The sequence below is a fragment of the Balaenoptera physalus genome (genome assembly GCF_965194825.1).
Source record: "Balaenoptera physalus genome assembly, chromosome: 1".
Classification (NCBI taxonomy): domain Eukaryota; kingdom Metazoa; phylum Chordata; class Mammalia; order Artiodactyla; family Balaenopteridae; genus Balaenoptera; species Balaenoptera physalus.
The window spans coordinates 114,913,940-114,927,535 of NC_138882.1; the positions used below are offsets into that span (position 1 = coordinate 114,913,940).

A 13,596-nucleotide genomic window follows, 5' to 3' on the forward strand; every position below is an offset into this window, starting at 1 on the left:
ACATCCTTTTTCCCTTCTTTCTTTTCCAGACAATAACCACTATCCAGAATGTGTCAATTTCTGCCTCTTAACTCTTCCATATGATGCCTAAATTTTATGTTTGTGTTTGCGATCGGCTACTTTAGTATGTATACAATGGTCTGGCTTAAAATACTCAGTTTTACCATGTTTTAACTAAGAAATTCTTTTCATCTCTTCAGGAGCATCTTCCAGAACTCTTTGTGCATTTTCAGTCTCAGAGTTTTCATACCTCAATGTATGCATCATCTTGGTTTCTGACTATCTTCCTTACGACTTTTCCACTACCAGTTGCAACAAGGATATTTGATATCTTTATGTCTGAGGTGAGAGCCGGGCAATGAGGCGAACGATAAAGGAGATGCATGTGTTCCATGCTAAACTGCTTACCTGGATAATCTCATTTAATCCTTTAACAACCCTATCAGTACTATTCATCTCCCCATTTGATAGATGGTAGATGAGAGATGAGGAAGCCGATATTTAGAGGAAGATTAAGTAGCTCGTCTATGGACACATAAGTGGTATAGTAAACAGGATTCAGATGTAGGCATTCAAAATCTGGAACCCACACTCTTAATCAGACCTCTGTTTCACCTCCTTTTTGATTTAGTGAGAATTAGTGAGGGGTAAAATTTACCTTACAGTTAATATTGTTGCAATGCATCTGTTACCCAAAGAGGAAGAAGTAATGAGTATAATTAAGTTTCTTCTATCCCATGAACACCTTGCAGGCAGTCCTTTTAATTGTCAGTGATATGTAGTAGTGATCCTTTGTCTTGTATATTTTGAGTGAGAAGGTAGGAAGGTAAGGATAGGTGATCAGTGATAGAGAGCACCTAAGAATATTATTAATTGTTATTAATTACATCTTGGGAAGATCAGTTTGTATAATGTAGCTAAATTAGGTTAGTCTGGAGCCAGCAAGCTATGATCTCTTCTGGTTTGATCATGTACTGATCTCTTCTGGTTTGCATGCCAAATCTATCCTTCCACTTATTTCTGTAAATAAAGTTTCTTGGAACATAGCTGTGACCATTTGTTGATGAGATGTCTGTGTCTGCTTTTGATCTGCAATGGCAGGGTTGATTATTTGTGACAGTAACCATAGGGAGGGCTCATAAAGCCTAAAACATTTGTTCTCCAACTCTTTACAGAAAATGTGTGCCCACCTCTGTTTAGATCCCTAAATGTTTACCTTAGTATTCTTTTGAATGATTAGTTTTTGTTTTGGAAGAATAAGACAAATTTGACTTTATAATTTGATTCCTCAGGGTTTAGAAATAGTGTTTCGGGTAGGATTAGCGCTTCTTCAAATGAATCAGGCAGAACTGATGCAACTCGACATGGAAGGGATGTTACAGGTAAGCCAGGCCATGATTTCTTGAATGTCTCTAGATTTTACTATTAATTAATTGATAATAAATGGTACTAAGTCATTCTTATGTTTTTTTCCTATTGTATTTTAGCACTTTCAGAAGGTCATTCCACATCAGTTTGATGGTGGTCCAGACAAATTAATCCAGGCAGCTTACCAAGTCAAGTATAACTCAAAAAAAATGAAAAAGTAAGTATTTTATATTTTGTTTTTTTAGTTACGGGGGTTTGTTGATGCATTTAGGAAATTAAATGGAAGAAGCAAAACATTCTAGTGGTGAGTGCAGATTTCCTCCTCATTTTATTGAGCTGTAATGTTTTATTTGGTGGTATTGGTTTCAATATAACCTAAATTTAATATTGGAATTTCATAGTGCTCTAGTGGTGCATGGGATTATTGTGTATTACTTTTAAAACTCCCCTTCCCATTCCACATTGATTAGAATTAGGAACCTGGTAAGTGTATATATGTGAGTGTGCTGTTATTTTAGAAACCGCTTTCGTGGTGTGGTCTAAGTCACTGACATTCTTTTCCTCTTAGTTGATCCCAGTTTATCACTTAAGTTCAAGATTAGCATAACCAGCAAGATAGGCATGAGGTATGCATTAAGTTAAAATTTTGTTTACTGTGTATTACTTTCTAGTGAAACTTTTCTTTGAATATATTTCATAAAAGTTCAAGATGTGCAGTGTTGGCCTGTAAAGGTTAATTTTTGAAATATGATAAAGGTGTTAATTAAGAACAACAGTTCTTACTCTTCTAGCTTCCAGCAATTAAATAAATCTTAGCCTGAGGTCATTGTTAGCATTCCTGACACTTGTTCTCAGTATCTCTGCTGCTGCAACATGAAATTACATTAACATGTACAACGTATTCCCATGGCGATTCCTACTCCAGAAAGTATATTAGAATATGAGTAAGAATTATGTTATTAAAATTAGTTGGTTCTAATTTGCAAAAATACAATTTATCATATTCAACTATTATTGTTAATAAATTACCTGTGAAATTTCTAATAACCAATCACATCACACCATCATTTTGAGACATTACCGACCGAAAAGCTGTTCTGTTCTATAATTGATAAAATCTTAGGAGCCATCTCAATTTCTGCCTGTTGATCTTAATTTAAAAATACTTTATTTGGACTTCCCTGGTGGCGCAGTGGTTAAGAATCTGCCTGCCAATGCAGCGCACACGGGTTTGATCCCTGGTCTGGGAAGATCCCACATGCCACGGGGAGCAACTAAGCCTGTGCGCCACAACTGCTGAGCCCGTGTGCTACAACTACAGAAGCCTGCGTGCCTAGAGCCTGTGCTCTGCAACAAGAGAAGCCACCGCAATGAAAAGCCCACGCACTGCCACGAAGAGTAGCCCCTGCTTGCCGCAACTAGAGAAAGCCCGTGTGCAGCAAAGAAGACCCAATGCAGCCAAAAATAAATAAATCAATAAATGAATAAATAAATTTATTAGAAAAAAACTTTATTGCTAAAAATTGCTAATCATCATTTGAGCCTTCAGCGAGTTGTAATCTTTTTTACAACAGTAACATCAAAGATCACTGATTATAGATCACCGTAACAAATATGCTTCTGTTTTCTTTCCCTTCCTTTTTTTTCCTTTGGTTGGTACTTCCCTTCCTTTTCTATTGCAGTATCTACTTCTTACTGCATTGACTACTTCTTAGTGGTTAATTGTTGTTTATGCATATTCTGGAGAATAATACTTTATCAGTATTAAAAGATGAGTGTCATCCATTTCTACTCCATTTCTACTAAGTATCACTCTCAAAATGTAATGAACTTAGACTTGGACCTGGCTCTGAAGAAGGTTCAAACTTCCTGTGGGTAGGATGGTGGCAGAACAGAAGTAAATAGGCTATTACATTTACAGTCTGGTAGATGTCAATATAACATGTTATTAATATAACATGTAAGAGATGCCTAGCCTATGTGTCTTTAAACTGCATACACAGTCTAGTCTGTTGGGGCCCAGGAAAATGTTCAGAGCGTGGTAACTAGATTTTCAGTTTCCATTTATATTCTTTCCTAACTTTTATCTGCCCTGATAATATTCCTATGGTAGAGGTATTTTTACTGAGTTCAAGCTTGTAGTACTCGCCACACGACAGGCCAGTAAATCGAGAGACATGGCGTTGGGGCAAGGAATAGTGACTTTATTTGGAAAGCCAGAAGACCAGGAAGATGGTGGACTGGTGTCCCAGTGAACCGTTTTACCTGAGTTAGGATTTAGGTCTCTTTAATACTAAAAGGAGAGAGTGTGTAGCTGGTTGTTGCAGACTTCTTGGTGCCAGAATCCTTTGTTCTTGCAGCTGTCCACCTGAGTCTAGTCACAATGTTCCTGTCAGCCCTCAACAAGACAAATGTTGTTCTCTGTTCTGCAACTTTTTATCTCTATATGAATGGAGAAGTGTTATATTGATACTTTTAAAGATCAAGCCTGGGAGGCAGAGCCTTGAGAATGGGCCCTCATGTATATTTTAGGCTATAGGCAACATCCTTTTACAAAGGTGCAGAACCAGCATAACTAAGAACAGGCAACAGAACTCAAAGTTTAGAGCTAAAGGAATAGATCCAATTTGGAGTCAGGTTTGTTCTTCTTCGTTACAGTATCTTTGTTCTCCTTTCTAGCTCCCCTTTTACAGTCTGCCTTCTACCACTTTATAAAAGTAAGGCAAACCTGTCACACACCAGTTCTTACTGTGGTACATTACTTTGGGATATAAAAATCTCTGGGGTACCAAACAAAAAGGACAATTTCAGAATGCCTTGCTACAGAAGGAGTGTGCCCTTAGAGAACAAAGCACGAAAAATCAAATGGAGCAGCTTCTTATTTCATCCAGCTGACAAATGCTTGGCAAGGCTGCCTTATCTTGCTTATATTTAGAATTGAAAAATAGAATGGTGGTTATGGGGTTATGTATTAACATATACTTATTTGAGTTGAAAAAGAACATGAACTTTAGTGATAGAGAAAGTAAATATAATTTGACTCATTGGTTAGTAACAGTGACTGCCTTTGCTGCTTAGGTTATAGAGTAGACATCCATAAATTGAATAAATCTCATTTAAAGTTTTAGTGAAAAAATTTAAGCATATATAAATCATATCCTTTGCAACTGTAGGCACTTAAGTAACAAAAATTTTTTAGACTTCTTTAAAGTATATAAGGGGCAACATTCTTTTAGCAGGTACATGAGAAAAAAAAGTTGAAGACCACTGACATGGTTGGATAGGAGGATGGCAGAAGATGAAGATTCAGGTTGTTTTCTGAAGGAGAGGGCACCAGAGTATACTTTTGAAGAACTTATGTTTCCAATTGCTGGGGTTAAATGATGACTACAGAGAGGGAGTTCCTCCTTTGTGGAACTTACAGAAGTGCAGAAGACTGACTTTGAGATATAAAAACCTCTGGAGTTCCAAACAGAAGGTACAATTTCAGAATGACTTGCCCCAGAAGGAGTGTGCCCTGAGAGAGCAAAGCGAGAAAAATCAAATGGAGCAGCTTCTGAACAAATATACAGTATCATGTCCATCAGTGGCAGTGCCATGAAGGAAAAGTAAAGGAGGATGAAGGACATGGAAGTGATGGGGTGCTTTTTTTAGATAGAGAACTCAGGGCACACAGACTGATAAAGCACCATTTGAGCAGACACCTGAAGGAAGTGAGAGAGGGAGCCATGTGGTTATCTGGGCAAGTATATTTCGTGCTGAGAGAACAGTAAATGTAATGAATGAAATAAGAATGACTGATATGTTTAAGAACAGTAAAAAGCCAGTGTGACTGTACCATAGGCAAATGGGAGTGTAGTAGGCAGTGAAGTTTGAAATGTGGTGGGAACCTAGGGGTATTTAAAGCTGTGCTATCCTGTATGGTAGCCACTACCTGTATGTGGCTATTTAAATAGAATTAAAGATTCATTAAATCAGTTCTATTAGCCGTGTTTCAACTGCTCACTAATCACTCACATGTGGTTTAGGGGTTTCTTTAAGATATGAATGTTGCAAGCAATCAGTCTTAGCCTTTGGCTTCTTTTGTTGTAATTTTTATTTTGGTATCCTTTTAAACTTTTTAAAAAAGTTACAAATATACTACAAGGAACTCCCTTATGCCACTTATCCAAATTCACCAATTGTTTTCATTTTGCCCCATTTGTTTTATTTTCCTCCCCCCCCCACACACATGCATATATATAAATAAAATAATATGTGTGTGTGTGTGTAAGTAAAATCCATACCCATTATTTTTGGGAGGACCCATTTCAGAGTAAGTTGAGATATTGTGCCCTTTATCCTTAAATACTTGAATATGTACTTCCTAAGAACAGAGCTTTTTTTTTTTTTTAAACCGAAGTCAGCAGTTAATCAAAATCAGGAAATTATCATAGATACAATAGTATTCTAATCCATAATAGAAGTTCAAATTTTATCACTTGTCCCAATAATATTCCTTACAACAATCTCCTCCTCCCATCCCCAACTTCTACCCACTCCCCACACTTAATCCCTTACCCCCTGGGTCCTGTATCCACTCCAGACCCTCCAGGATCGTATATTGCAATTTGTTTATTTATTTATTTATTTAAAGATTTAATTTTATTTATTTTTGGCTGTATTGGGTCTTCATTGCTGCATGCGGGCTTTCTCTAGTTGCGGCGAGCGGGGGCTGCTCTTCGTTATGGTGCGCAGACTTCTCCTTGCGGTGGCTTCTCGTGTTGCGGAGCACGGGCTCTAGGCGTGTGGGCTTCAGTCGTTGCGGCACGCAGGCTCAGTAGTTGTGGTGCACGGGCTTAGTTGCTCCGCGGCATGTGGGATCTTCCCAGACCAGGGCTCGAACCCATGTCCCCTGCATTGGCAGGCAGATTCTTATCCACTGCGCCACCAGGGAAGTCCCGTGTATTGCATTAAGTCTTCCATGTTTGTATTGTAAATAGTGTCAGTTCAATCTCCTTTAATCTGAAATGCTCTCTCAATGCTTTGTGTTTCTCGACCTTGATATATTTGAAGAGTACAGGCCAGTTATTTTGTAGAAGATCCCACAATTTCGGTTTATCTAACATTTCCTCATTATTAGATTCAGGTTGCACATTTTTGGCAGGTATACCAATAATATTGTGTCTTTTCGTCAATTTTGGCTTGTCTCAATATTGATGATGTTACCTTTTTCAAAAAAAATCAATTTATTTATTTTAAATTTTTTATTGAAATATAGTTGATTTACAATGTTGTGTTAGTTTCAGGTGTACAGCAAAGTGATTCAGATATATATATACACACACACACACACACATATATATGTATATATATATATATTCTTTTTTTACATTCTCTTCCATTATAGGTTATTACAAGATATTTAGTATAGTTCCCTGTGCTACACAGTAGGTCCATGTTGGTTATCTATTTTATGTATAGTAATGTGTATATTTTAATCCGAAACTCCTAATTTATCCTCCCCGCTTTGGTAGCCATAAGTTTGTTTTCTATGTCTGTGAGTCTATTTCTGTTCTATAAATAAGTTCATTTGTATCATTTTTTTATATTGCACATATAAGCAATATCATATGCTACTTAGCTTTCTCTGGCTTACTTCAATTCACTTAGTATGATAATCTTTAGGTCCATCCATGTTGCTTCAAATGGCATTATTCCATTCTTTCTAAAAGCTGAGTAATAGTCCATAGTGTGTATGTACCACATCTTCTTTATCCATTTATCTGTTAATGGACACTTAGGTTTCTTCCATGTCTTGTATTGTAAATAGTGCTGCTATGAACATTGGGGTGCATGTATCTTTTCAGCTTATGTTTTTCTCCAGATATTTGCCCAGGAGTGGGATTGCAGGATCATACAGTAGCTCTACTTTCAGTTTCTTAAGGAAGATGATGTTAGCTTTGATCACTTGGTTAAGGTGATGTCTGCCAGATTTCACTACTATAAAGTTATTATTTTTTCTTTTATGAGTCAGTAATTTGTGTCAAGGTACTTTGAGATTATATAATATCCTGTTCCTTACCTAACTTTCCCTCCCCATATTTGGCTCTGTTTATGATTGTCTCAACTCCCTCATTCCTTCCTTATTAATTGGCATTCTAGTGTAAGGAAGAGGTTTCCCTTCTTTCTCTTTTTAGTTATCTCTTTGCTTGCTTGCTTGCTTATTTTATTTATTTATTTATATCTGTGTGAATCCACTGAGTCTTTTTTTTTTTTTTTAAGAACTACTAGGTGGTTTTCAGACTGGTTTTTGAGAAGCCCTGTGTTTGTTTGTTTTTAATTAATTTGTTTGTTTTCATTTTTTGGCTGTGTTGGGTCTTTGTTGCTGCACATGGGCTTTCTCCAGTTGAGGCAAGCAGGGGCTACTCTTTGTTGCGGTGCGTGGGCCTCTCATTGTCGTGGCTTCTCTTGTTGCAGAGCACGGGCTCTAGGCGCATGGGCTTCAGTAGTTGTGGCACACGGGCTCAGTAGTTGTGGCTCGCGGGCTCTAGAGTGCAGGCTCAGTAGTTGTGGTGCATGGGCTCGGTAGTTTCTCCCCAGCATGTGGGATCCTCCCGGGCCAGGGATGGAACCCATGCTCCCTGCATTGGCAGGCGGATTCTTAACCACTGCACCACCAGGGAAGTCCACTGTGTCTTATTTTATTTTGTGAATTATAGTCCATTACTCTCAAGTTGTCCCTGCTTTGTCCACTGGGAACCCCTTCAAGCTGGCTGCCATGTCTTTTTGACAAGTTCCCATGATTCTTTGAGAATTCCCTTACTTTTAGGGCAACAAAATATTCCAGATTCATCTTGTACCTTACTTCCTTCTACACAGGAAAAAGGCATTTCTCCAAAGAGCCTTGATTACTTTTGGTAAGCCTTTGAAATGTAGTCTGAAGGTAATGGATAGCCACCTAATCATTTTTTTTTAAATATAGTTTTCTTTTTTAAGAGTATAGTATTTTTTTTGTTTTATTTTATTTATTTATTTATTTATTTATTTTTGGCTGTGTTGGGTCTTTGTTTCTGTGCGAGGGCTTTCTCTAGTTGCGGCAGGCGGGGGCCACTCTTCATCGTGGTGCGCGGGCCTTTCACTGTTGCGGCCTCTCTTGTTGCGGGGCACAGGCTCCAGACGCGCAGGCTCAGTAGTTGTGGCTCACGGGCCTAGTTGCTCCGTGGCATGTGGGATCTTCCCGGACCAGGGCTCGAACCCGTATCCCCTGCATTGGAAGGCAGATTCTCAACCACTGCGCCACCAGGGAAGCCCTAGCCACCTAATCATTTTAACTCTGGGAATGACATGATCCAAATCAACATTTTTATTTTTATTTTTTAAAATTATTATTCTTTAAAATAAATAAATAAATGTAATTATTTATTTATTTATTTTGGCTGCGTTGGGTCTTCGTTGCTGTGCGCGGGCTTTCTCTAGTTGAGGCAAGTGGGGGCTACTCTTTGTTGTGGTGTGCAGGCTTCTCATTGCGGTGGCTTCTCTTGTTGTGGAGCACAGGCTCTAGGTGCACAGGCTTCAGTAGTTGTAGCATGTGGGCTCAGTAGTTGTGGCTCGCAAGCTCTAGAGCGCAGGCTCAGTAGTTGTGGCACATGGGCTTAGTTGCTCCATGGCATATGGGATCTTCCCGGACCAGGGCTCGAACCCATGTTGCCTGCATTGACAGGCTGATTCTTAACTACTGTGCCACCAGGGAAGTCCCCAAAAAATACCACTCTGGTAATAGTGTTTAGAAAAGATTGAGTTAAGAAACTGACAAGTAGCAAGAACAATTAAAAGATTCCTCTAGTAATTTAGATAAGCCATAACAAAGGCCTAAAAATACTACCAGTGAAGGGAGAACGAGGGAGCTTTGCAGCTACTTGGAAGTAGGTTTGCAGAAACCTGATCACACCTCAGCCAGGTGATCAAGGTCAACATCAACAGTGGTATCCTGTTGATAGTTTATACCTTTGATGTGATGTGATGAAAATGGGACTTAACCTCTGTGGTCTTCCTCCCCCAAAACCCATAATACCAGTATAATCATGAGCAAAGCATGAGACAAATCCCAGTTGAGGGACATACTACAGAATACCTGATGACCAGTACTCCTCAAACTGTCAGGGTCATCAAAAACATGGAAAGTCTGAGAAACTGTCCTAACCATGGAACTTTAAGAAGACGTGACAGCTAAATGTAGTGTGGTATCCTGGATGGGATCCTAGAGTAGAAAAAGGACATTAGCCAAAAATTTTGGAAACCTGAGTAAAGTATGGACTTTAGTTGTCAATAATGTATTAATATTGGTTCATTAATTGTCATAAATGTACTATACTAATGTAAGATGTAAACCTAGGAGAAACTGGGGATGGGGTCTATAGAAACTCTGTACTCTTCTAATTATTTTGTAAATCTAAAACCGTTCTAAAAAATAAAGTTTATTTTAAAAAATGATCAATGCAGATGAAAAAGTAATACTGAATTTTAGAGCAGTGTTAAGGTGGTTGAATTGAACATGCTTGGTGACTGAATTGGGAAACAAGGATTAAATGATAACTCGTAGTGTTTTGTTGTAGGTTTGTGAATGAGTAATGATGACATTTATCACAATACATTACAAAATATCTACTTCACAGTAGTCATTTGTGAAGGCTATAAAGTTATTTCAACAGTGCAGCCATTGTTCAAAATGTTTCGCACCTTTTTAGAATCAAAATTTTTTGGATATCCTGTATTCTTTTAGACATACCAAAGTAAGAGACATAGCAGTGTAGCAGTTAAGGGTGTGACCTTAGGCAAGTTTCTCCTTCTTTCTAAGTCTCAAAATTGGCATATTACATAGTCACTGTGGACAGAAGATTGTGAAAAGATGGCAGAGTAGGAAGCACCAGGAATCTGTCTGCCACCTAGACAATAGTTGGCACTGCCAGAATCTGTCTGATGTTAACTATTTTGGAACTCTGAAGTCTATTGAAGACTTGTAACTTCTAGGGGTAGGCATGGTAAATTGCAGTTAATTTGATCAGTTCAGGTCTTAGCACATTACCCATTCTCTACCCCTTAGCCACTGACAGGCAGCTGTGCTTGTATTCCTGGAACAGCCTGCATGCAGCTTGTGGGAGTCAGGGTGGGCAAAAAAGACCGTGTCCTCCACATATTGGGGATCTGTGCTCTGATTCCTGATCACTGTTTATGATCGGACAGGTGCAAAGAAGTTGTTGTTGCACATCTCCCCATTGATGTTGCACCTCTCTCCACTGTTGTTGCACCTCTTCCTCTGGCTGAAGAGACTGCCAAGAGATTTAAAGGGCTTGTGCCCTTTTCTCCCCTTCATTTTTTTCTTTTTCCCCTTTTGGGAGCCAGACACAAAAGACTAGCACGTTCAAAAACAACTGCATATATGGAGAAAATTAAAACGTTACTGTGCATGCCCAAGGGAGAGGCTCAGAAAAGACCTGCGGATACCATAAGTTTACAGCTCAGGTTGGTCATCAACACAGAGACAGCCTATAACAATCAAAAAGACAAAAACAATAACAAAAAATCCCCCAGCAAATTCTGGGGAGGGGGAGAATCTGATTTTCAGAGTTACCACATTACTAGATTCAAATGTCTAGTTTTCAACAACAAAAAAATCAAGGCATGTAAAGAAACAGGAAAATATGACCCATTCAAAGGAAAAAAATAAACTGTATCTGAAGGAGACTTCATGGCAGATTTGGTAGAGACTTTAAAAGATGCTCAAAGAAATAAAGGAAGATGTGGGAAAAGTAAAAAAGATGTATGAACACGATGGAAATATCAGTAAAGGGATAGAAAATCTAAAAACAAACCAAAAAGAAATTCTGGATCTGAAAAGTACAATAACTGAAATGAAAAGTTCACTAGAGTGATTGAAAGGCAGATTTGAGCAGGTAGAAGAATAAGTGAACCTGAAGATAGGATACTGGAAATAACTGAGTTTGAGGAACAGCAACAACAAAAAAGACCCAAGAAAAGTGAACAGAGCCTAAGGGACCTGCGGGATACCATCAAGTGGACCAACATACACATTGTGGGAATCTGAGAAGGTGGGGTGGAGGGAGAGAATGTTTGAAGAAATAATGGCTGAAAACTTAACAAATTTGTTGAAAGACATGAATATAAACATTTAAGAAACTCATTGAACTCCAAGTAAAGTGATGTGAAAAAGACCCCACACCAAGACACATTATAATCAGACTTGCAAAAGGCAAAGAGAGAGAAAATCTTGAAGGCAGCAAAAGAGAAGCCAATCATTATGTACAAGGGATTCTCAATAAGATTATAAACATACTTCTTATCAGACACTTTGGAGGCCAGAAGACAAGTGGGCCTTCATATCCAAAGGGCTAAAAGGAAAAACAGTCAAGAATCCTGTATCTGGCAAAACTGTCTTTCAAAAGTGAGGGAAAAATCGAGACATTCCCAGGTGAATGAAGGCTAAGCTCGTTATCACTAGATCTGCCCTTCAGGAAATACTCATTCCTGCAGGGTGAAATGAAAGGACACTCACGAAACAGTAACTCAAAGTCATATCACAAAATGAAGGTCTTAATTAAGGCAAACACATGGGCAATTATGAAAGCTATTATTATCATAACAGTGGATTGTAACTCCACTTTTTGTTTTCTACATGATTTAATAAATTAATACATTTTTTAAAAAAGCAATTATTAGTCTAAAAGCTACTAGTATTGTAATTTTTGTTTGTATCTCCAAGTCTTGTTTTCTACATTATTTAGGAGACTAATAGATTTAAAAGAATCATTAGTTTGTGTTTTGGGGCACACAATGTATAAATACATGTTTTTGTGACCAGTAACCAAAAGCGGTGGGAAAGAAGCTATAAAAGAGCAGAGTTCTTGTATATTATTGAAGTTAAGCTGCTATAAATTCAAATTAGAGTATTATAACTTTAGAATGTTAATATAATCTCCATGGAACCACAAAGAAAATAACAATGGAATATACACAATAGGAAATTAGAAAGGAATTTAAGCATTTCACTACAAAAAAACCAACTAAACACTAAAGACAACAATAATGCAGGAAATGAGGGACAAAAAAAGCTACAAGGCATATAGAAAACAAATAGCAAAATGACAGTAAGTCCTTCCTTATCAGTACTTACTTTAAAAGTAAATGAATTAAAGTCTCCAAAAGACATAGATTGGCAGAATGGGGAAAACCACATGATCCAACTATATGTTATCTACAGGTGACTCATTTTAGATCCAAAGATGCAAATAGATTGAAAGCAAAAGGTTGGGAAAAGATATTCCATGCAAATAGTAAACAAAAGAGAACAGAGGTAGCTATAGTAATATCAGACAAAACAGACTTTAATTTTAAAAGTTTCCAAGAGACAAAGACAGGTAATATATATTAATGAAAGGTTCAATATAGCAATAGGTGTAACAATTATAAACATTTATACGCCGATGACAGACTATCAAAATATGTGAAGCAAAAATGGACAGAATTGAAGTGAGAAATGGACAGTTCTACAGTAGTAGTTGGAGACTTCAATATCCCACTCTCAGTAATGGATAGAACAGCCAGAGAGAATATAAGTAAGGAAATAGAGGACTCAACACAATAAACCAACTATATCTAATAGAGATACACAGAACACTCTACCCAATAACAACACTGTTAAGTCTCAGTAGATTTTAAGAGATGTACAAAATATCTTCTCCAGCTGTAACAAGTTGAAGTTAGATATCAATAACAGAAGTAAAACCGGAAACAGCAATTTTTTTGAAATTAAACAACACACTCTTGAACAACCAATGGATCAGTGAAGAAGTTTTATTTTTCAGTAGCATCAAAAGAAATACTTAGGAATTAACTTAACCAAGGAGGCGAAAGACTTGTATAATGAAAACATCAAAACATTACTGCAAGAAATTAAAGATATAAACAAATGGAAACACATCCCATGTTCAAGGATTGGAAGACTTAATCTTGTTAAGATGTCAATACTACCCAAAAAGATCTACAGATTCAGTGCAGTCCTTATCAAAATACTGATGACATCTTTTTTGCAGATAGAAAACCCCATTCTAAAATTCATATGGAACCTTAAAGGACCCCAAATAGCCAAAATAATCTTGAACAAGATCAACAAAGCTGGAGGACTCACACATCCTGATTTCTAAACTTACTGCAAAGCTACAGTAATCAAAA

At 37.6% G+C, this 13,596-nt stretch overlaps 1 protein-coding gene across 23 annotated transcripts in view; it reads left to right on the forward strand.

Moving 5' to 3' along the window:
* EVI5 (ecotropic viral integration site 5) overlaps window positions 1-13,596 on the forward strand; it is a 234,100-nt gene that overhangs the window by 102,376 nt on the left and 118,128 nt on the right. For 22 of the 23 annotated variants that reach the window (XM_082477022.1, XM_082477023.1, XM_082477024.1 and 19 more), the window contains 3 exons: window positions 201-344; window positions 1,293-1,382; window positions 1,488-1,585. In XM_082477022.1, coding sequence (XP_082333148.1) covers window positions 201-344; window positions 1,293-1,382; window positions 1,488-1,585 — 332 coding nt within the window. The remainder of the gene's footprint in view (window positions 1-200; window positions 345-1,292; window positions 1,383-1,487; window positions 1,586-13,596) is intronic. The other variant, XM_082477028.1, reaches the window with a different exon arrangement.